At 38.8% G+C, this 23919-nt stretch overlaps 1 protein-coding gene across 1 annotated transcript in view; it reads left to right on the forward strand.

Moving 5' to 3' along the window:
- Positions 1-2393: 2393 nt before the first annotated feature.
- Positions 2394-23919, forward strand: part of TRPM3 (transient receptor potential cation channel subfamily M member 3) — a 335439-nt gene continuing 313913 nt past the window's right edge. The window contains exons 1-5 of the mRNA XM_019517468.1: positions 2394-2708; positions 3129-3208; positions 3865-4069; positions 10704-10917; positions 18446-18570. Coding sequence (XP_019373013.1) covers positions 2658-2708; positions 3129-3208; positions 3865-4069; positions 10704-10917; positions 18446-18570 — 675 coding nt within the window. The 5' untranslated portion in view covers positions 2394-2657. The remainder of the gene's footprint in view (positions 2709-3128; positions 3209-3864; positions 4070-10703; positions 10918-18445; positions 18571-23919) is intronic.

Raw genomic sequence — 23919 nt, forward strand, 5'->3', positions numbered from 1 at the left:
TTTTTTCCCCCCCCCCCCCCCCCCCCCCCCAAAAAAAAAAGATCTCAGGAAAATGTGTTATATTAGCTAAATTGTGTTATTCATTTTTGTACTTTGTGGTTTTATAGATGAGTTTCACTGCTACTTTATCTTAAAAAGGTATTTAATAAGTGAGTTTTCCAAAGTCTGTATTGAGTTGTTTTTGTAAATTTAGATAGAACTTCAGAAGCATAATAAACAAGTAATATTTTAGAGAACCCAGTCATTTTGAATAAGGGTAGTAACTTGTGAGAGCCATTGTATTAGGAAACCATGATTAGAAAATTATCCAGAAATGTAGCATTAAAATTCTATTTCATACTTTCCAGAAAAGATAGTGGACATGCTAGGGACTTACATGTTTTAAAAAGGAAAAAACAAGTAAATAAAGTTTGGATAGCTGAAAAACTATTTTGTATTTTAAGAAATACTAACGTGAGGCAATTTATTAATCTGTTGATCTAATACTGGTGTGCACCTCCTTAAGTTAACATACAAAATGCATGTACATGTCTGGGCTTGAAGTTGAAAAATGATGGGGTACATAAGCCAAATTAATGCAACTTTCCAAATATTTCTATTGTGATACCTGAATACCTGGCCTGGCTTTTTAAATTGAGTTGATAAATTTCATTTAATTGCTATTAAAAAGCCCAGGAAGCCAATAAAGAGAAAGCTCTTTACACGTGAAAAGACAAATAACTAAGCTGAAAGTTGGTTAATATAATATCAACTTACCGGATAATATGGCATACCAAAAGGTAGTTCTCAACAACGTTTCTACATTGGGGGATAGGGGGAGTGTGATTGTGCTTTAGAGCTGTCCAAGACTTAATAATTTGGAAATATCATAAGCTCTAACCCACTTCTCATGGACTTTTGTAGGCCTCTGTTCCCCTCTTCTCTGGATATACATGCATCCTTGCCTCCAGACTCTCTTAAAGCAGTTCAGGACAGAGGAAAAAGAAAATCAAATAAGGCTTCCTTTTGAGTTCTTTAGGACTTGGGCTGTCTCCAAATTGCAAAATCCTGATGTTTTTAAGGGAAATCAGTTTTTTTTTTAAAAGTAAAAACTAAAAACTTTAGCTAAATAAAGCCAGTAACTAATAATAAGAAATCAGTTTCTTGTGGAAAAGCACAGAAAGGTTGTTATTTTGTTCAGTGACATAATAAACATAGTTACAAACTTAGCTGAATTTGTTTTGGCACTATTGAAATATAACGCAGTGTTTTAAAAGTCTGTGATTGTGAAGTGACAGGTAACCTAAAAGCTTTTCTCAGATCAAATTTATTTCTACACATCCAAGAAATACAGGCCTTAGGAATGAAAAATAAATGGTAAATTTCTGTGGTACAAGATATACTGTAAGTTGACAATATGTGTAATTTCAGACAGTGGTGAGCTTTCTTTTTCTATATGTGTTGCACTTAATATATTGCAGGCCACTTTTCTCATGTTCTCAGTTTTACATAGGTATCATCACATTGCTTAAAACTGACTGAAACTTATTTTATGCTTTTAAAACAGGTAACCAGGTATATTGATTTCTCAAAATTAATTGCTTTCTTTCACTTTTTTGTGATTAACATTAATAATATTCCTTCTTCTGTCATGTAACTAAATTGATTTTTTTTTGTTTGCGTATAACTGGTAAGATTTACCTGCTTTAGCTGAATTCTGTAAAGCAAAATCTTAATTTGGCTCAAAACACTATGAAGCAATTTAATTCTGTCTCTAGGAATTTTCTTGCTGATTTACCATGACTCACTGGCTTGATTCATCTGAAACAATTCAGATAATTAGAATGATTTCAGAACTTGAAAAAATCTGTTTCCCTCTCTCTTTAAAAAAAGGAAATCTCATTCTTTATTTAGAAGGAAGAACATATTAGAAAAAATACCTTTTGAATTAAAAAAGTGTTTGACGCTGTGTCTTCAAAAAAGTGTAAATCAGCACTGTACAGCCTACTGTACAGCCAGCCTCCTTCAGTGTTTGTACAAAGCATTGCAATGAGTTAATAGTGAATTGCCTTGAACTTTTTGTCCTAGTTTTTATTTCTACAGATTTAACTCTAGGTCCATGGATAGGCATTAATTTCTATTGCAGCACATTTCTGCACAGGAAATTTGCAGTAGTAGAAATCTTCCCAAGAGAGGGCATGCAGGCATTTCAGCTTGCCAGATGCCCCATCTTCCCTGCCCCACATGCTTTCCTCAGACCAGGGTCACTCCATTCTGGGGAAGGTTGGGGGACCAGTGAGAGTGCTCCTTCCAAGTACAGGAGGAGTCTAGGGTCCTCCCCAGTCTGTGGAGGGGGGATGGGAGCTGTATGCTCAGGACAAATCCAGCTGCCATTGGACTCAGGAGGGCTCAAGGGTGGCAGCAGCTGCTCAACTCCTGTCCTGATTGGGAAGAGTTAAGCTGCGGCAAAAGTGCCTCTGCACTGTCCCCAAACCAGGGTCCCCCTGGTCTGGGGAAGGTGTAGGGAAACTGCTACTTGAGTCCTCCCAGTCACTGAGGACCCAAGTGGAAAGATGTTCATTCCAGGGAGAGAAACACTCATGCAGAGGAGATCCTTCAGGTGTCAAAGTGAAAGATCTTTCTCCTAGATAGGGCTTCTTTCTTACATGAAAATCTGAATGAATACGTGTATGCTAACAATTTCTACCAGGAGAGTGGTGATTTACCTGGTACAAATGTAATGCCTCTATCTGGTTTAGCTCACTTAAGTCACATTAATTTAAAAAAAGAGAGAGAATCTTGAAAGTTGTTTGTAAAATAACAAGTTTCTTACCTACCACTACCACCTAGAAGGCTTTTATCCCTTATTGTTTATTAATTTTGGTTTAATAATTGATATTTTATGAGTCAGCAGAGATATCAATGTTTTCCGTCAAATAAATGTGCACAGTTTTTGAAGTCCATATGTTTAACCTTTTCTTGATTTGCTCTCAGAGTGAGCTCAGATTCTAATAGAAAGTATCTGCCAAATATATTTGCATGATAGGTAGTTAAAGATTCTTTTCATATTTGAGTTGTCTTCAGTTATACTTAAAATTGTGTTTAACAGGGAAATAGAGCTTACGGGATTTCTTTCTTCTCTTTTTCAGGCTCAGAAATCATGGATAGAAAGAGCATTTTACAAGAGAGAATGTGTTCACATCATACCCAGCACCAAAGACCCCCATAGGTAATTATAATAATAGTATTATTTTCTTAGTAGATAGGAATACAGGAAAATGACTGCAAAATAGTAATTATTCTTGGCATGTCCCTTAGTATACAAGACAAATATTTTCAAAATATTGGAGAGATGGATTGTCATGAGGCATGCTACTAATACTTTACACTCTAAAATTTATATTCATTCTTCTTTTTAACTTCTTAATCATCTCGGTAAAGTATTCTAGTTCCTTAAATACTTTTCCCCTGCATTTGATGCATAGCAAATAGCATAATAAGAGACTACCTTTAGATACAAGCCACTTGTATATCTAAAATATGTTGATGTTCATGTGAGTATTTCATTTAACTTAATATGATCTGTGTAGAGATAAAATATTATAAACAGTTCTTTTTTTAATATTTGTGTATTATGACCAGAGTATGGCTTATTTAAAAATAGTGTTGAATTAAAAGCAAAGCAGAAGAAAATAGAAAAACAAAGAAAAGTTGCAATTGCTTTACTCAGTCTGTTTCACAGATATTTTAATGTATTTGTTTATAAGACAGCTTCTGATAACTCAGGCCCTTTCGTGATGAGATGCTTTTTATAAAGACTTGCATTGTATATAATTTCTACAGGTATAGAGCTTGATTGCAAGTGACTTCTGTTTAATGCCATAGGTGTTGCTGTGGGCGTCTAATAGGTCAACATGTTGGACTGACTCCAAGTATCTCCATTATTCAGAATGAGAAAAATGAAAGCAGACTGACTCGAAATGACATCCAGTCGGAGAAATGGTCTATCAGCAAGCACACTCAGCTCAGCCCAACAGACGCCTTTGGAACCATTGAGTTCCAAGGAGGGGGTCACTCCAATAAAGCCATGGTAATCAAAACTCTTTCTTGGAAAAATTAGCAATGGTATTAACCCCAAAAGGCATTTGCAGATAACAGTTTGCTTTCTTATTCTTACATTAAAAATATTTGTCCCTATAAGTATCATGCATCCTGGAGGAAATAATACAGTTAGAATATAATGTAGAATGAATTAGGAAACCTACAATGCTACTCTAAATGGGCTATTATCATGATAACTGAGGCAGTGCACTGAGTGGTTAAAGGAGGACCCAGATGCCAGAATACCATGGAGGAGACAATATGAGAGACCATGAGACAGTTACTTATGCTCTTCAGGAAAGTTATATTTTATGCCATGCTATTACTTTGAATCCATATTTAAAACTTTATGGATTTTTTTTGTCTAGAATGGGACTAGAGCTATACTGATTCTTGCATCTGCTGTATAAATCTATTTTTAAAAAATAATGAATCCTTTTAGCAGTACCACTCTGCTTGTACAAAATTAGATTTCAAGGTATACTAGAAAAGGTTTGAATTCTTCTACTTTCTCTCTCAAAAAGGAGCCCCTATTATTATCTTGAAAAACACCTTCAGTGGTAGCCCCCACTTTTACTGTGGTCATGTGCAAGAAAAACTTTGTCTCCTTGTATCTGCAAACATATTTTAAAAGGTCAGCCATTTGTGTTAGAGAACTGCTATTATTCAAGGACATTTTTAGCATTTAAGTGATGTACTGATGGGAGATTTCATTCCAATCAAGAATTTGCTCATTTACCCACTCTCTTCTGCAATGTAATTCCTTCTTTTTTTGGGTTCTTGTGACAAGGTTTTTAGCATACTTCACAGATTTGCTGGAATCTGACATGGCCATGAACTCTTCTGCTATAGTCTCAAACTTGCAACCTTTGGGCTGTCAGCTATGCCTTAGAATGTAGTTACACATTCTTTCCTTAGCTAAACTGCATCTGCCTTTACATTATATCCCTGATAGATAGCAGCCTGGCAGGCTACATCACAAGAGGCACAGAGCTTTTCCCATGACCTCTAAATTGCTGTGACAGAATTGTAGCCTTAGTTATCACCACATGATTATTCCTTGCATGTGTTGAGTTTTTAATTCTGAGACTGAACTGAGAATCTACTCCCTGTAGGTTAGCTGCAAGAGAGACATGGTCACTGCTTATATTTCCTCAGATGTGACAAGTATTTTCTCTTTTCTGCAACTTTTACCAAATTGTTTATATATCTTTTAAATTGTACACTATAATACCCCAAAGGCCTCTGGATAACTAATATAACTGGATATATTATACTGCCCAAACCAAAATGAGCAAGAAGTCTTAATAAACACATCACTGTGTTTCTCATCATTAATATTTGTTTGCCCAAACAAAACCACTATCTTGAGTTTCCTCTCTCCTGTTTAGCACATGAGTGAATCTTGACACCTTTTCCTTAATGGATACAGCTGAATCCCATACAGATTTTTAATGAATTCTGCTTTACTGAAATGAAATTGCTTGGATCATGGTTATTCAAGGTTGGATGGTTGATGGCTGTTTGAAAGGCTCACAGTGATTAAATTCATTCATTCTATTTTAATAACTTCCTGCTAATCCAGTGCATTTCAATGATACATTTAATATGCTCAATGAGAAGTTAACACATTTGTAAGTGCAGAAGACAAAATTGATTACCATGGCACAGCCTTAGTGTTCTTTTGTTCTTTCGCATTGTGTTGCATCACTGTAGCCATGCAGCAGGTAAACAGAGTTGTCAAGCATCTCATATGTAGCCTTATGTGGTTATACTTCATTAAGAACATCAGTCAGATGTAAAGGCATGTTTTAGATTTTAAAACTCCAAATTTGACAAAACATCTCTGAAAAGCCATCAGTGCAATGAGAGGTACAAGAGGAAAATCTTTTAAATGAAACAAGTAAGCAATAGTACAGCTAATTGTGGAATTAAAAATAAAACAACTTATGGAGATGAAACAAAATTCACAAAGACCTTCAGTCCAAAAGATATTGAAATCCATGGGAATCTCCCATTGTCTTATATGGGTTTGGATTAGGACCTAATATGTTAAAATGAATATTAACTAATAGAATCCAATCTTGCTTTTGTGGATTTAATGAGATTTTCTCTTCAATTTCAACATTACGCTGAGCCAGATGAGGCTTTTTGCTGTGAGGAGCACAGTTCTGAAGATTGAGACCCAATGTGGTTTGAAAAAGCAACAAATTTTCAATTCTTTTTTGATATAGGAGAAAGGGTCATGACATCCTCCAGTTGTCAGTGCTGAGAAAATGAAGGAATGAACCTCAGACAGCTTTGCAAATTGTAAAATATTATGCAGCACACTAATCTGGGGAGTTTTAAGATGTAAGACTTAAGAGTCAAGTCTGTCAGCTGCAGAATAGGTCTGTATGGTGAGTTTGTAAATGCTGTTATTCACTGAGAATCTCCCTCAAATTATTAGTGTCCTCAGCAATCAGCTAGCCACAGTGCTAACTGTGTTTCATTATCTGTACTGTAATAGAGACATATTATTTGGAGAACATGATAGCTCAGGCTATGGTACACTTTATCTTTGAGTAATTCAATTCTAGCTCAGATTGGGCTTTTTGTAAGCATCTTTATTGGGCAGTGAGAAATAAATTTGTGTCTTAAACTACTTCCCTGATAAGAGATGGAACCAGCATAATCACAACAAGCTTTAAGTAACAATTTTGTTGACAGTCTCAGTAGCCCGGCCAGGGATTAAATGGGCATAAAGAGTCCTTTGAATTAGGCTGTAGCTCCAGCGAAATAGGTCAGTGATGAGGCAAAACACATTAGCAGGTTGCTGTGGTAGATTTGATATTTCTTCTTCAAAGTTTTCTTGATTCACATAAGATGCAGCCTTCAGTGCTGTCAGTCTGGTTCCATTCATAAGCCCTGAATTTTCCTCTGTTAAAAATAATCACTTACGGAGTTGACAGGCAGGAATCAGTTTAAGAGATTCAGGAGCAGAACAGTGGTTCAGCTCAGGTTCATATGTAAATGTGAAATTCTTTTTCAGCAAGCCATAGTGAGGGAAGCCAAGAATGGCGACAGTACTCAGTGAGATTTTTAAACAGAAAAATGGAAAGGCCTAATGTTCCACTGTAAAATTGAAAGAAATGAATTTTTAATATGTGCAAAAATGGTTTTAAAAGCATTTATTCATAATTTAGTGAATGCTTTAGAAACGATGACAAAAGGATTTTCTCAGATACACCAAATTATATCTGAAGTGATGACAAAAGAATTATTCCAGGGACACTAAACTGAAAATATGCTCTATAAGAGGTAAAATTAATTGGATAATCACAAAAATTGAAGGCTTCCCAAGTTCCCATATGCAGTAGAGAAAACAACATTTTAGCCTTTTGGGCCTTTCTCAGAAAAAAGCTTCTAAATAGTAAAGCTCATCCATGAGTATTTAAATTCCCCGTAGCATAGTTGAGAAGAATCATACAAATTTTGTTTACTTGCATTTCTTCTGATAAAGTTAACTGCATCCTTTTTTTTCCAGGAGAATAGTCATTTTCACCCACGGTATGAGAACATGCCATCAGTTGAAATTAATGATAACAAAATTTAGACAAAAGGAAATATTTCTTCAAACTCTTGCAGTTAGGGAATGGAAATTGTCATTCCTGGAAATCCGAGAGCTTGATAGATAAGAAGATGACTGATATTTTTACCAACTAGTAGCTCTGCGTGCTAATATAAGGAAATAAAATCACATGTTCAGGGCACACATTAATTGCTACATGGGCATCTTTGTTAACAAATAGAAGGCCCAGGAAATCCCTTCCCAATCCTGTGTTTTTCCATTTAGCACCCTAGTATTAGTGATCCCTGGAGCATATGGTTACTGAACTGTGTCACGCAATTATGATTTTAGTCTTTTGTAGCTGAAGACTACCTTTCTTCTGGCATGGTCCAGGAAATAAATATCCATCTCTTCCCAGTACTCCTGTGTGTCATAATTTTGACATCCCTTGTTTCCTAATAAAGTTAATTCACTTCAACATTGTCACTATGCTGTAGCACTTTGCAAATGTAAGAATTCCAGCCATTAAGGCTAGGAACAGACATCACGCACAAACCAGTTTAAGTAACCAGAAACTGCTTTAAACCTGTAATAGAACAGATGTTCAGTGCATGTAAACCAGTTTGAAAATGGCTGAAACCAGTTTGAGATGAAGCTGGTTGAGTGTAGTAATCAAAATTAACTAATTTGGTTCAAACTGGCGTATGAAATGGCTGTCCAAGACCCCTTCCTGGTTTAAGTTAAATCAGAGTGCCCCAGCATCCTGCTATGCTCTCTGGGCTGGGCAGGGCTCTCTGCTCCAGAGGGCTGGGCTGCCCCCAACCCCTCTGCTCCCTGGCTGCAGCTCCAACAGAGACTGCAAGCATCGGCCTGGCTTCCTCCTGCTCCTCCCCCCACACTCCCCACCACCACAGCCACCACCACCACCACTCCCTGCTGAAGCAGGGATTCCCCACCCCCCAAGCAGGGATTTCCCCCTCCCATCTGCCTTACACAGGCAGCTCTCAGCATTAACTAGCAGACCACATACTGGCTACGGTCCATGCTGTGGCAGACTACACAAAGGCAGACAGCACAGTGTAAATTTAGGGCTTTTTGGAGTTAATCAACAGGTAGCTGGTAACATCTCTCTGTTCCTTCCTTGAAAAAAGTTGTTTAAGAAGAGCTTGAACTAATGAGCGAAGCTTTTGTTTTCTTAATAGTCTGATAAACACTGAGTTTGGGGTCATAAACACTGTTATCAACTCCCTGCTGGGTTGCTGGGGGGTAAGGGGGGACCCCTCCCTAATCAGAGTGTCCTGCCAGGCCCTGGCCATGCCACATCTACCAGCTCAGTGCTGGGGAGGGCTTCTCTAGCACTCCCCAGCTTCAAGTCTGAGTCACTGCAGGCATGTGCCTGCATTTCTGGAATGAAAAGGGAATGTCTATCCACCTCCAAATTGAGTCAAGCTTGCTAACCTGCGAAGATTAAATCAATTCAGACTCAGGCTTTTTGAATGTCTGTCCCTAGCCTAAAGGATATCCATAAAGTACGTACATGCACTTAACAGTATATCACGTGCTTGCCCAGTGCTCACTTTATATGGCTCTCCCACCTCCAGTATATCTTCGGTATCATCTACTGGGAGAATTATTATTAGGAGTGGCTTTTCTTTATGTGCTTAAATCATATTTGCATGCCACAACAGGTATTAGCCATTCATGCTCAGTTTGTTAAAAGTTTCTCATCCTGTGAGGGAAAAGAAAGAGCATCATATGACTTAAAGTATAGCAGATCAATCCAACAACAATAATAATGAACAGATATGGTAAACGTTAACAATATGTTTCTGAAATATGTTTGGATATCATGTTCCCTGAGAGTTATGTCATGGGAGGATGAGGAGAGGAACACAGAACTGTCCTAGGAGTAATTATGTATGCCCTGGCTCAACCAAAAGTTATGGGCCTTATACAGAAAATACTAGGTGAAATTTGGTGGTCTGTTTCATTGTAAAAGTTTAATCTAGTTGATCATAATGGCTCTTTCTGCTTTTAAAGAGACTGTGGAATAGATTTCCTTTCATTTCAAGGTCTATATGCTCATGCAATTGGAGCTCCAGACAGAACTCCTCCAGGCACAAGTTTTGTGTATGTTAACTTACACCACCAGAAATGGTGATGCAAGTATGGGAAAGGGACCTGCTGAAGGAAGGGGGTATGTTAAGTAGAAGAAGCAGCATTGTGTGGCATGCTCAGCAGAGGTTCTGAGTAGCACTGCCACCACTGGGCTGCCAGATGTGCAGGTTACATAACGTAAGGTGGTAGGCCTAGGGATCGGATATATAAGAGCCCAGAATTTGAAGGACATAATTATAATTTCAGGGCATATTAGGTCCCTGGCCCCTTTACTGCATATCCTATGAATCTCCCACAGGGACTCTGTACAGATCAATCAATGAGTAGTAATTTATCTTTTATTGAATCCACTCAAGTAAATATATCTGCTGTTATAGTCGCATCAATTCCACTTGCAATTTTTGCCCACCTCTCACGCCTCCCAAATATAAATTTGTGTGTGTGCATAAAAGGTTGAATTCCATAGCTTTTTAGTGTTGGACATTGTAAACTTTCATGGTTTTGTAATATTTTATACATATTATTTATTTGTTTTAGAAAGCAAACTTGAATAGAGGAATGCCCTAGTGTTATAAATGTTGTAGATTTTTTTCCAGTGCATTTGTTTGTAGTAAACTAAACCTAATTCTGATATGGATCCTCTCTGTGGCCCTTAGCGAATCTCTTACCTCTCTGCTTCAACTTCCTCATGCGTAAATTATGTATAATATTTGCCTATTTACACCTGACAGGGGAGTTTGTGAAGCTGATTCTTTTAATTATTTCAAAAAGCTTTCAAGAGGGACAAACATGTTATCAAATTGCAAACTGTAGTTATGCTTTTCAAAAACAAAGGTATTTTTAGTAATAATTTTTGTTTTAAAATGGTGGGTTTTTTAAAATAATGTCTTAATAAATGTCAGACAGGCCTATTCATAACCAACCTTTTCCTTTGTCAATACTCTTAATTCTGCAGTATGTACGTGTGTCCTTTGACACAAAGCCTGATCTTCTTTTGCACCTCATGACCAAAGAGTGGCAGCTAGAGCTCCCCAAGCTTCTCATTTCTGTGCATGGAGGCCTTCAGAATTTTGAACTTCAGCCAAAACTCAAGCAAGTCTTTGGGAAAGGCCTAATTAAAGCTGCCATGACAACTGGAGCCTGGATATTCACTGGAGGAGTAAACACAGGTAACAGCTACATTAAAATAAGAATACAGCAGCATCAAGGAGTCTTTTATCATTTTAACGTTATGATTTAGAATAGGTCCAATTAAGAGAAGCTAACCCATTTCATGTCATCTTTTTTTATTATGCATGAGCAAGAAAATGCCAGAATAATAATGTCTAGCAGCTATCTGAAAATAAAAGGTTTACTAAAGCATGAAAGACAGATTGCAAAGTTGAAATATAAAGCCTGCTGTGGGGCAATCTAAAGTGTTTTGTCAGAGGGGACTTCAGCAGATCAACATCAATGAGCCGGAGACCACTTATGGAAGAGAGCAATCTGTAGCCTGCAACCAGAAAGGAAGATGCTAAACCTAGAAATAAGAAGCCTTATACAAGGAAAATGGTTTTCATCCAAGAAAAGAAAAAAGCAACTTTTATCTTTAAATTTATAACAGCACTCTGTATGCCAAGAGAAAACTTTTCTGTTCTGTGTGCAGGAGGGAAGAAGTGCGAATAAAAGTTATTTTTTTTCTTCTCTGAAGATAAGGTGCCTAAGCTATTTCATGATTTTTCTGAGAGATTTTTTCTGTTGTCCTTGGAGCACAGAGATAATATTTCTATCTGCATGCAAAGTTGAACATAGCTATATTTTGAAGCCCTGAATTGGAAGTTATTTTCTACCAGTCCATACTTGTTTTATTGTGATGCACAGAGACTGTCAAATATCTGAAAAATAGGAGGAAAAAAAAGAGGAAAGGCAAAGGGTTTTACTTGTAGTGAATGATAAACATGTAAGGTTTGAGCTGAAACATGTTTGTGTAAATTGCCCTGGCACAGTCTCATTACCATAGTCATCGTAGTTATAGTGCAGTGCATCTGTATTACAGCAACGTGTAATCCTTTCAGTGCGTATGGATAATCTCATGTTTATTTTATGGTATGGACAATACAGGTCTGATAAAAAAACTTAGTGAAGTAAATTGGGTTCTTTGCATTAATTTTAGTTGGTTTCAGATCAGCTTCTTTGTGTTTTGAAGTTCAGTGTTGAATTCAGTATGTCTGATGCTTTTACTACTATACGTCAAATTAAAGCCAACCGTATTTTTTGCTTACCTGATAAAAAGCTTATCTTTCACTCTCCTTCCTCACCAAGACATCAGAGAATAAACAGAAATTATTTATATATCTTATGCCTCAGTGGGAGAGAGAGGCAAACTAGACCATGTCCTGACCAAATGTATTGTGTTGCAATGATAATTTAAATAGAGCTCATAATATAGTAGGAGGAATGGCAAAGATGGCTGGAAAATCCAAATGAAATGCATCACTGTGGACCTTATGCACATGCTGCCTTATGCTTGCTTGCCAAGTGAGATAACAGATCAGACTGCAGAGAATTCATCAGAGGTATAGCAAGCACTTTCTGCACCCTCTGCAGTGGCAGTGGCAGTGGCTGAGATGGCAGCAGTGGTGGCTGCATTCTTGCATGCCCTCAAAAATGGCACTGGGAGCTGGTGTGCCTGTCACCCACACCTAGCTTTGCTGCTGGATTTTATTACAGGAGAACTGAGTGTGAAATTGTGTTTTGTAGAATGAGGTCGAGGTGTTGAGTTCCCATGTCCTTTATACCAGTTTCCAAAGTGTTGTGATTATAGTTGACAATAAGGAAAGACAACTGAATTCCATGTAAAGAGAGAGATGTGGTTCTGTACCAAAATTTTTCCATAGTCCTAATAGTTAGAATTAGGACTGTTGTGTGTTATCTTAAAATAAATCCTTTATAAGCAACTACTTCTGGTAAATTAAATATATAATGTGGATAAAACAGATGACAATTCTAGGTCAGATTTTCAAACCACATAGATGCACAATTGTGAACTTAATCTCTGTATGTAGTTACTACAGTTTTTGTTCACAAATCAAAAAAGTCTGTACACACGGATAGTCCTGCCCATTTGCACCTGCAGTTATAACATTTGTTTTCACACCCATGATAATTGCATGTGAATTGTGTGTGCAAGGCACTTTATATATGTAACTGGGTACCTAACTCATTTGCATAAATCTTATCCATAACTTCTTTTTATTTTTCGGTTTGGGGGGTAGGAGTTGTTTGTATGTTCATTTTGAATAAAAGTTATTTTAACAATTTCTTTTATCACTCTTAACAAGCTTTGTTTAGATCACAGGTATAACAGTTGGCACTGGCTACTGCTGTTCACAGTGGGTGTGTCTACTTGAGACACTACTGTGCAGTAGCTGTGGGGATACCTTTAAGAGTGGTATGTATAAGTTGTTACATCAGCCTGGGAATTGCAGGAGGGAACAGCAGATCAGTAGGCTAAGAAGGCTTTCTGAATAAATGAGCTTTATCATTCTTTAAGTTTAGCTCCTTGGTATTTTGAGAACAACACATGGTACCAGGAGCGGGGTGCAAAGAAAGACAAAAATGGAGCATCTCAGAATTCCCGAGGAGTTAAAGCTGTCTAGCAATGCAGCAGAAAACTGGAAGAAATGTAGGTAGAGTGTCACCATAGTTATGACAGTGCCTGGAGCTACAGAGAAGGAAGATCCATTCAAGGTTGCTTTTTTTTTTTAAAATATAGCAGGTCCAGAAGCTGTCTCTTTATAATAGCCTACAACTTTCAGAATCAGAACAGAAAAGCTATGGCACAATACTAAAAACATTTGAGGAATATTGTACACCCCAACAAAATTAAACCTTTGAACAGTATAATTTCCACATGAGACAGCAGAAAGAATGAGAGACAATAGAGGAGTTTGTCAAAGACCTCAGACCACTGAGCCACACATGCAACTTTGGAGACCTAAAAGAGTCCATGGTCAGAGACCAAATAGTTTTAAGTATAAGGGATACAAGCCTCAGGAAAAGACTGCTAGAAGATCCTGAGCTTAATTTGGAAAAGGCAGTTAGAATGTACCAAGTGGCTGAGATAACAAATGCCAGGCTGCAGAAACTGGAGGAAAAAGGCAGAACAAGCTGAACTAGACAGGACTGCAAGACTGAAAAGACCTAAGGCAATACACAAACAGTACAGAAAGGAGTACCTCACTATGAAGCAGGCAAGCAGAATCCAAAGAGAATTGCTTGAAGAAACAGTGGTCAGCTGCAGATTCTGTGGGGATTACTACAAACCCATGCAATACTCTGCATTTGGTAAGCATTACAACAAATGCAGAAGATTCAATCATTTTGCAAGAGTTTGCAGAAAGGAGCAGGATGCCCCACACAAGAAACAGAAGGTGCATGCTCTATGCAGTGAGGAAAAGGAAGAATTCCTCATTGGTACAATGCAAAAAGTAGTTCATTTTTCTGAGGATTGGACAATCAACCTGGACACTGATGGACTAATGGTAACTTTTAGATTAGATACAGGTGCACAGGTCAATGTAACACCAGAATACATTATTCAAAAAAATGAAAACTAAACTTGTGTACTATGACAATAAGAAAGTGAAACTTAGAGCATATCATGGGAACATTATTGCAAACAGGGGTGTTTGTGCACTGCATGTTAAACACAAGGGTAATATAGTAGAAGCTCAGTTTGTAGCAGTCCCAGGAAATCTAATGCCAATTATTGGTTTGCAAATATGTAAAACTCTAGGTTTGTTTAAGAGAATGGATTCCATTGAGGGACTAGAAAGCAAGAACATAGAAGAAGAGTTTTATGATGTGTTTCATGGCATAGGGAAACTGTCAACTGAGTACAGGATAGAATTAAGAGAACCAAATATTCCAACCATACATGCTCCAAGAAATGTTCCCCTTGTACTAAGGGAGAAACTGAAAAAATAATTAGATAGATTGGTTAACATGAACATAATAGAAAAAGTAGAGCAACCAACTGCTTAGGTTCAACTGGTCGTAACAGAAAAAAAGATGGATCCTTCAGACTGTGTCTGTATCCTATGCAAAAGAATTGATACACCAAAAAGGGAGCATTTTCCCATTCCAGCTAGGGAAGAGGCTTTTGACAATGTGGCAGAAGCTAAATATTTTTTCCACTTTGGATGCCTCTTCTGGGTTTTGCCAAGTTCCCCTAGAAAACAATAGTACTATAATATTTACCTTCAATATGCCCTTTGGAAGGTATTGCTTTCATAGGCTTCCTTTTGGACTGTGTTCTGCAACTGAAGTATTTCACAGAAAGGTGCAACACATTTTTGAAGGTCTTGATGGAATTGTTTGATATTAATGATGTAGTAGTTTGGGAAAATACTATGGAAGAATATGCCTTGAGGCAATGAAAGGCACTAGAAAGCTCACAGAGCAGGTTTGAAACTGAACAAACAAAAATGCAAATTCAGGGTCAAAGAAATATCATATCTGGAAGAAAAGCACTCTGAGAAGGGGTGCAAATCAATCCTGCAAGGGTTAAAGCAATTATAAACATGCCACCCCCTATGAATAAGGAAGGAGTGCAAAGATTACTGGGGCTGATCAATTTTATAGGGAAATATCTATCTAACTTAGCAGAGGAGACCAAACACCTTAGATCACTCCTACAGAAGAATACTCAGTGGATATGGGAACATGAACACAAAACTGAATTAAAAAACTTGAAGGAAAAAATAATGAAAGCTCCGGCACTAAAATACTATGACCCTAAAAGACCCATTACATTGTCAACACATGCTTTTAAAAAAGGCATTGGAGCAGCATTACTTGAAAAACATGGGGATAGCTAGAAACCAGTATCATATGTATCTAGGGCACTCTCCAAGTCAGAGTGTCTGTATGCACGAATTAAGAGAGAAAGTTTAGCTCTGGCATATGGTTCTAAGAAATTTCAAATATTCATCCATGGGGAACCTGTGATAGCTGAAACTGTTCATAAAGCTTTTGGTAACTATTGCAAAGAAAGAGCTATCAGACATGCCACCCAGGTTACAGAGACTTTTATTTCAACTGTAAATGTATGATCTAGACATACAGTACACACCAGGCAAACATCTACCTATTGTGGGTATGTTGTCCAGAGCATATGGCACAATGGAAAATGCCAGAATTCCAGACTCAGACATAGTACAGGTTAATCTAATTAAAAGAGTGATTCCTGTCACAGATACAATGTGAGCACTAATTGCAGAAGCTACTACTCAGGACACCACAATGAAAAAAATGATAACAGTTATTTGTGCTGGTTGGCCTGGAAAACATAGCTAGCCCCTACCCTCAGTTTAGGGAAGAGCTGTTAGTACTGGATGGCATTTTCTTCAAAGGCTCATGACTTGTTCCAGCAGTGCCAAAGAAAGGCATTTTATACAGAATACTTAAGGGGCATCCCGGCATTCAAAAATGCAAAAAGAGAGCAAGGAGTGCTTTATATTGGACCAACATAAATAATGACATAGAAGACATTGTAAAGGCTTGTACAGCATGCCTAAAATACAGATCAGCACAAAGAAAAGAGCCCGTGATGGTCACGGAGGATTCCGTAGTTCCGTGGTATCGAGTGGACATTGACTTATTCATACATGCAGGAAAAAATTATGTATTAGTGTTAGATAATTATTCTCACTATCCTGAAATGGCATTGCTCAAAAGTACAGCAACAAAGCATGTCATAGCTCATATCAAATCAATTTTTGCTAGATGTGGGATTCCACAGATTGTGAGAACTGACAATGGACCGCAATTCAGTTCAACTGTCTTGATTTGAAAGAGTTTGCAAACAAATATGGATTCTGTCACAACACTTCAAGTCCTAAATTCCCACAATCCAATGATCTGGTGGAAAAATAGAGTACAAATAGTGAAGAAATTCTTGAAAAAAGCTACAGATTCACACACTGATGTTTACCTGTCACTCTTAAATTACAGGGCAACACCCATGAAACATGGATTGTCCCCAGCAGAAATGCTATTTAATAGGAAACTCAAAACCAGGCTTCCAAATCTTGTGGATGGTGCTCATCAAAATGAAAAACAAAATATGAAAACATTAGAAAAAAATTGACAAACTCAAACACGGTACTATGACAGGGGTTTCAGGGAGTTACCACAACTGCACAACAAAGATATGGTGCTTATTTCAGATGGATGAATATGGTAACAAAAAAAAACTAGTTTCCCATCAAGTAGCTCCCAGATCCTATCAAGCAGTCACACTGGAAGGACAGGTATTAAGAAGGAACAGACAACACTTGCAGCTCATAAAGGGAAGAAAAGAAGCAGCAGCACAAGATTCACCAAAGGAAACAGTGCTAACAACAAAGCAACAAGAAACAACAGAGGAGATTGAAAATGACACAGAAGTAGAGACATCTGAACAAGGACACAAAACATGAACTGAACCAACAAGGACTGAGAATTCACAGAACCTGAGAAGATCCCTTAGAGCTAAAAAGCCAACACAATGACTAACAGAGACCTGTTAAAACGTGGTTTAACAATGGGTTGAACTAATATTCCAGCATTAGTATTACATGGGGATATGTTACATGTAAAGGGGGAAGATGTGCGGATACCTTTAACAGTGTTATGTATGAGTTGTTACATTGACCTGGGGATTGCAGAAGGGAATAGCAGATCAGTAAACTAAGAAGGCTTTCTGAATAAGCAAGCTTTCTCATTCTATAAATTTAACTCCTTGGTCTTTTGAGAATAACACAGTAGCAACAAGCTACTGAGCAGTAGCTCTTTGCTCTTGCACAGTAGTGTTGCCAGACACTAACAATGCGGTGATGCTACTGCACAGTAGTAATGAGCTACTGTGCAGTAGCCTATTGCTACTGTGCAGTAGCATTGGGAAAAAAAGTGTGGCAATGGTACTGCACAGTCATTTAGTACTTGCTTATGAGTAGTACTAAATTTTGTTGTTACTGCGCAAGTACTAAATGACTGTGCAGTAACAATTGCACAGTCTGCAGTAACAACTGCACAGTCTCCCACTCATGTAGAAGTGGCCAGTATATCCTAACTGTGGTACATAATCCATTCTACATAACATGATCGCTAGTGAGGCGTTTGCAGTTAGAGCTGGTGGTGTATGAAGAAAAGCTGTGATGTTACACCTAGCATGTTAAAGTGCAGGGTGGCACACATGGTGTATGCCTGACTACTCCCATGAGAGTTTAATGTCTTCCTATAAACAAGTTACTTGGAAAGCTTGCAAAGAACTATTTCCAACTATTTAGTTGGTCTAATAAAAAATATCACATCTACCCAAAGAACTTTGCCAGGACATAGACAGAGTATAGTTAAGGTATGAGCAAGGACAAAAGTTGTTTGTCAGTATAATTTTCCTTCTTAGAACTATGTGATTTTATTCAGTAAGAGTGTGGGTAAAATGCACTGAATTACCAAAGTACTGAAAGTGTCCCTCTATTTTACTTTATTATATCCAAAGTTAAGCAAAACACTTAAGGACCTGTTCAGCTTTAAGCATATGTTTCAGTGCTTTGTTGAACAGCAGTGGGATTGCTTGTATGCTTTAAACAGAGAGTTCAGTGCTCTCCTGATTCTAGTTCTTCACAACTAAAATACTTTTTTGATGTTTTATGTTCATCCCTTTTTTTTCAGGTGTCATTCGGCACGTTGGAGATGCATTAAAAGATCATGCCTCAAAATCTCGAGGGAAGATATGCACCATTGGTATAGCCCCCTGGGGTATTGTGGAAAACCAGGAGGACCTAATTGGCAAAGATGTAAGTTCCACATGGTTCATATACAATTTATAAAAGTATTCTGTGTCATTTTTCTTTTTTTCTCAATATTTCTCAGGTGACATTTTTTGAGTGAGGCTGCCTTCTAGGGAGGCAACACAGTAAGTTCTTCATGGTTCCACAATTTTTATGAGTATTTATCAAGATTAGAACAGAAGCAGTGTTCTAGAGATGCAGAAGATTTGGTATGGTTCAGGAAATAAGGCATTCCAATCTATTTCTAGCCGATTCTGTATTTTTTTTAAATTTAAGAACATAAGAATTGTGATTTACTGAGTCAGACCATAAGTTCATCTAGCCCAAGATCCTTGTGTCACACAGTGGCAAAAAGTGGATGCTAAAACAGAGAGTGAACTAGATTTTTTCCACTGTTCCTTTCTCACTTACAGCATCCAGCATTTAAAGTCTAGGAAGTTCTGATTCAGAGACTATATCCCTAACTCCTGAGTTCAATAGCTACCAATGCCCCTTTCCTCCAAGAATTTGTCCAATCCCTTTTTGACTCTGGCTTTAAAAAATGCAAAGAAATTCTACCAAAAAGCTTACTTAATATCACATTAAAGTTTCATAGCAAATCAGTAAAAAATGAAAGTATGCTAACATTGCATGAACACTTTTAATTCTGCCCTTTGCTGTAGAAGTATTATCACGTGCTGCTTAATTTCAGACTGTATGCTGTTTCTCAAGAAACACATTTCATAATATACAGTTCTTTTCTACAATATGGAAAGGTTCATGTCTTGTAAATGCATCATGCAGGAGGCAGAGCTTCACTGAAATCATTCATCAATCATCTTCTAAGGGGCACATGTAACATTGACTGTGTACCTTCTTTCATACCATCTTTCTCTTATAGAGAAAAAATTCAAACTCCTCAAACTCAAGTGATAATAGAAAATAATAGAACATTTTCCTTTTTTAAATATTCCTAAACACTTCTGTTTCTTTTTCATTCTTTGAGTGTTTTGCATAAGACTTCAGGATATACATTCTTAGTAGATGCTAAAGAAATCAGTCTGTATCCTGCTGGAATTGGTTTCTGCAGTAGTGTGGGTTAAATTACACAGTACAGTTTTCTTGTCTAAATTATTCTAAATCTGTATTCTCAAAATGCTTATGCAGTATAGGATAGGAAAGGGAGTTCAGTTATCAATTATGTTGAAAGAGGTAACAATAAGAGTAAAAGAAAGTGCACCCAGTTGAAACTTACGGCTATTTGCTAACAAAATATAAGTGCCAGGGGGAGACTGGGTCCATTTGCATATCTTTTTTTACTGGTTCCAGCTAACAGTCCTTACATAACATGGTACTAGGACATAATCCTACAGTATTGAGGGTGCTCAGAACCTACAAGGAATATTTCAAAGGAATAATTTAAGAGTCTATTATGGCCTCATCAGGGATTCATCTTAAAAAGACAAACTGGAGGAACCTCACCAATCACAGAGAAAATATTCCTGATGCTGTAAGTGCAGGGTGAGAGACAAGCTACTCATGCAGACAGACTTTATTGAAGTTTCCCGAAGTGACTGGCAGAGTATTGGTGTCCCAGAAACATAAGGAAGCTGAGATGGAAGGGGTGCAGTTTAACTAGAGAGTAATTTGTCTGGGAACTATGCAGCGAGTCATCACACTTCCCTTAATCATTTCCACTGCTGAAAGAAGCACTGCCATCTGCCCCACCACTGCCACCTTACTAGTTACCAGATTTTTAATGGGATCCCACCAACCTGTGTGGGAATTAAAGGTCTGCAGAAGTCAAGTTGTCTCCTTTCCATAGCAACCAGAGGAGCCCGTCCCATTTCATAGCTTCCTTAAGCGATGCCTTCTAGGGCTGCATAAAATGTCTGTGTTTCATTTCAGTTTCAGATTCAGCCATTTCAGAGGACAGTGATTCATTTTGCTGTTTCAGATTAGTGTTCCATTTTAATTCTGCCAAGTCTGTTTCAGAGTTTCAACGCTGTTTTGGAGATTCAGATCAGCTGGGGAGAGGCAGGCATAGCCAGGCAGCTGCAGGTTCTCCCATGGCTCCTCCAGCTGTGTCTGCCTGTCCCTAGTGAGGAGAAGCCCCCATGGCTGCCCTGCCTGGCTCCAGCCCCTGCCCAGCCCCAGCCTCCTGGCACTTTAAAAAAAAAAAAGGCCCACACTGACTGGCTGCAGCAGAGCCCCACCATGCAATGCAGGGCAGTTGGAGGCAGGAGGGGTTGCTCCCGCCTCCTAGCACCCGCATGGCAGCCATTGCATTGCATGGGTGCAGCGCGGCTCAGCGGGGTGCTGCATGCTGTGTGGGAGCTGGGGCAGCTCCAGCAGTCAGCTGGAGCCCGGCAGTGCTCAGCCCCAGCTCCCAGACAGCATGCAGCACGCTGCCAAGGCAAAATGGAATGGAAGACTCTGAAACATCTCTGAAATGAAATGAAATGAAACCATCCAAAAAGTTTCAGATATGTTTCAGATGTTTCAGAGGCACCTCCCGCGAATAGTCTAGCACAGCCCAGCAGCCCTCCTTTTAAAGTGCCAGGAGGCTGGGGCCAGGTGGGGGATGGGGCTGGGTAGGACAGCCATGGGGGCTTCTCCCGTGGCTACTCCGGCTGTTCCTGACTCTATCCTGGTGGCGGGAGCCACAGGAGAAGCCCCCATGGCTGCCCTGCCCTGCCCTGCCCCAGCCTCCATCCAGGGGCTGTGCCATACTATTCCCAGGGGGTGCCTCTGAAACATCCAAAACATCTCCGAAATGTTTCAATTGGTTTTGTTTCATTTCAGAGATGTTTTGGAGCCTTCCATTTAATTTCAACTTTGGCGTTTTAGGCACCAAAATGGGCTGAAAGACCTCCGAAATGAAACAGCTGCTGAAATTTCGCACAGCCCTAATGCCCACAGTCCAGGTTTAACAGAGAAGCAGGAGTTTAAGAATATTTCAAAGTTGAAACATGTCAAAATGTTATTGAATTTCAGAATGAATTTCATGCTAAATTAACTCTTTTAAGCTGTTTGGCAAATTTAAGAAGATAATATTCAGTCTGAATGTCTGAGTGACAGATGAAGAATTTTTAAACATGTTTGGGTGAACTCATCCATGGAGCTATATTGACATAAGTAATCAATGTAATGGATCTTGTAATTGATGATAACATTTGGTCCTTCAGGTATATTTATTCAATGTCTTGGGGAAATGAATTGAAGGGAATAAAAATTCAGGAGGGAGAATGCCATCAGAAATAATATCTGCATACCTAAAACAAAGATGGAATGTTATGAGATTAACTGAGAAGGGAAAGTATAATAAATAAATGCAAGAGAAGAATAGATATCCAGGTCAGTGAGCATGTAAAAGGAATCAAAATCAAGCAAGTTATAAATGAGCACAGTGTAAAGGAAAAATCCCTCAAATCAAGTCAACTAATAGCAAAGGGCATATTTAAGCTGCAGCATCTATTGTGGATCTGTGCATGTGCGCTCAGTCTAGTTCAATTATGATCAACACATCTAAAATGAAAAATTGTCCAAACTACACCTTCATTGTTTGGAGCAAAAGATACTATCAGCAGCAGTGGAGACTGGAAACTTGCTTAGTCAGGTGATGTTTACCAGGGTTCTATCCATCTCTCTGCTTCTCTCCTCTTTCCCCATATTGTATATGCTTTGCTCAGCAAGTGATTTTATTATGTTAGATTCCTGCCAGCACTTGATATTAAGCCACCAGAAGGGCTGTAGGTCTGGCATGGTAGATTTATACAGGGCTGTGTGAAATTTCAGCAGTTGTTTCATTTCAGAGGTCTTTTGGCCCATTTTGGTGCCTGAAACACCAAAGTGGAAATGAAATGGAAGGCTCCAAAACATCTCCGAAATGGAACGAACCCATTTGAAACATTTCAGAAATGTTTTGGATGTTTCAGAGGCACCCCCTGGGAATAGTACGGCACAGCCCCTGGACAGGGGCTGGGGCTGGGGCTGGGCTATGGACTCGTACATGCAACTATTGGTTTTGAAATCACTAAATATATAGATCCATGTATGTTAATTTGTCCTTACCCATTTTGATGCTTTCAGAGTTAATGATGAGTGTGTGTGTACTGTGTGTATGTGTGTGTGAAACGACCATTGAGAAATCAGTAATGCAAAATAGGCATCAATTTGTTCAGTTTATGATTTCGATCTTCAAGACCATCAAGGCTAGAAATATACATTACTGAAAATAAAACCTGAAATCCCAGAGCACCTTTCTGTGGCAAATTCTGCAGACATGATATCCACAAATCTATGTGGATAGCTGTGGTCACCAATGGGTCTATCTTGATCGACTGGTAGATCTGGAGGGTGGGGTGGAGGGCCCCCAGCCCACCAGGACAATCCATGAGCGAGGAAAGGGGCAGAGGCCAGACTGAGGCCCCCATGGTGAGGGACAGAGTGCCGCAGAGGCAGGAGCAGGGGTAAGTTGAGTGGGGCCTCAACTGGGTGGGTGGTGGGAGGATCAAGCCTGGAAAAGTCCCATCAGTTGCAGGGCACAGCTACAAGACTCATTGTCTATAGGAGGTTGCTACTTGCTGGTGCAGATGGAGTCCAGGACAGTAATCCCAGACTCCCCTTGTACTTGCAATAAGTTATAATAGGATCTGATGCTGGATCCCACAATCATCCCTCCTGCCATGCACATGGGGCATGGCAGGAGATGCAACTGGGTGGATTGTGCATCAGATCCTATTACACCTTTACCTGAATGTCTAGATGGGACCCTAGGAAAACCTGTACACGTTCCCAACATCTGCTCTGATGTATTCTAAATAGAGTGTATTGGAGCAGATAATTAGTATGATCCAGCAGCCTCGGCATCACATGTATTCACAGCATTCATCCCTGTGCTTCAGCATGGCGGTTTAAAGCTTGTTGAACAAGTTAAAGCAACCCACTGCCATTTTGAAGTGCAGGATGCTGAATACATAAGACACTGTGGGTGCTTTAATTAGAGTGGCTTCTGAGAGCTGTTCTAATTAATGCACCCCCTTCTCCCCACCTCAGAGCACATGTAAAGATGCCCTAAGATTCTTCACAGTGAAATCCAAACTTGGAGTTTGACACCTAGTCTCTGTACACAATGCATGGTCTCTCACCAGGGCAATCCAAAAAATGTCTAAGCCTATCTGTCCTGTCTCTCTCTGGAACTTTAGGCACCTGAGTCTGGATTGCATGAAGGCACCTCCATCCACTCAGGATACAGAAACTGAAATCCTCTCCCAAAAACAGGTGCCTATGACTGCTCTTTCATAGAACTGATAAGGGTTCACTCTTTTCATGTAAAACATGGGATATAAGAATCCTATGTTCTTCTGCCATTCA

This window comes from Gavialis gangeticus, unplaced genomic scaffold, assembly GCF_001723915.1.
Source record: "Gavialis gangeticus isolate Ggan-Ray unplaced genomic scaffold, GavGan_comp1, whole genome shotgun sequence".
Lineage (NCBI taxonomy): Eukaryota > Metazoa > Chordata > Crocodylia > Gavialidae > Gavialis > Gavialis gangeticus.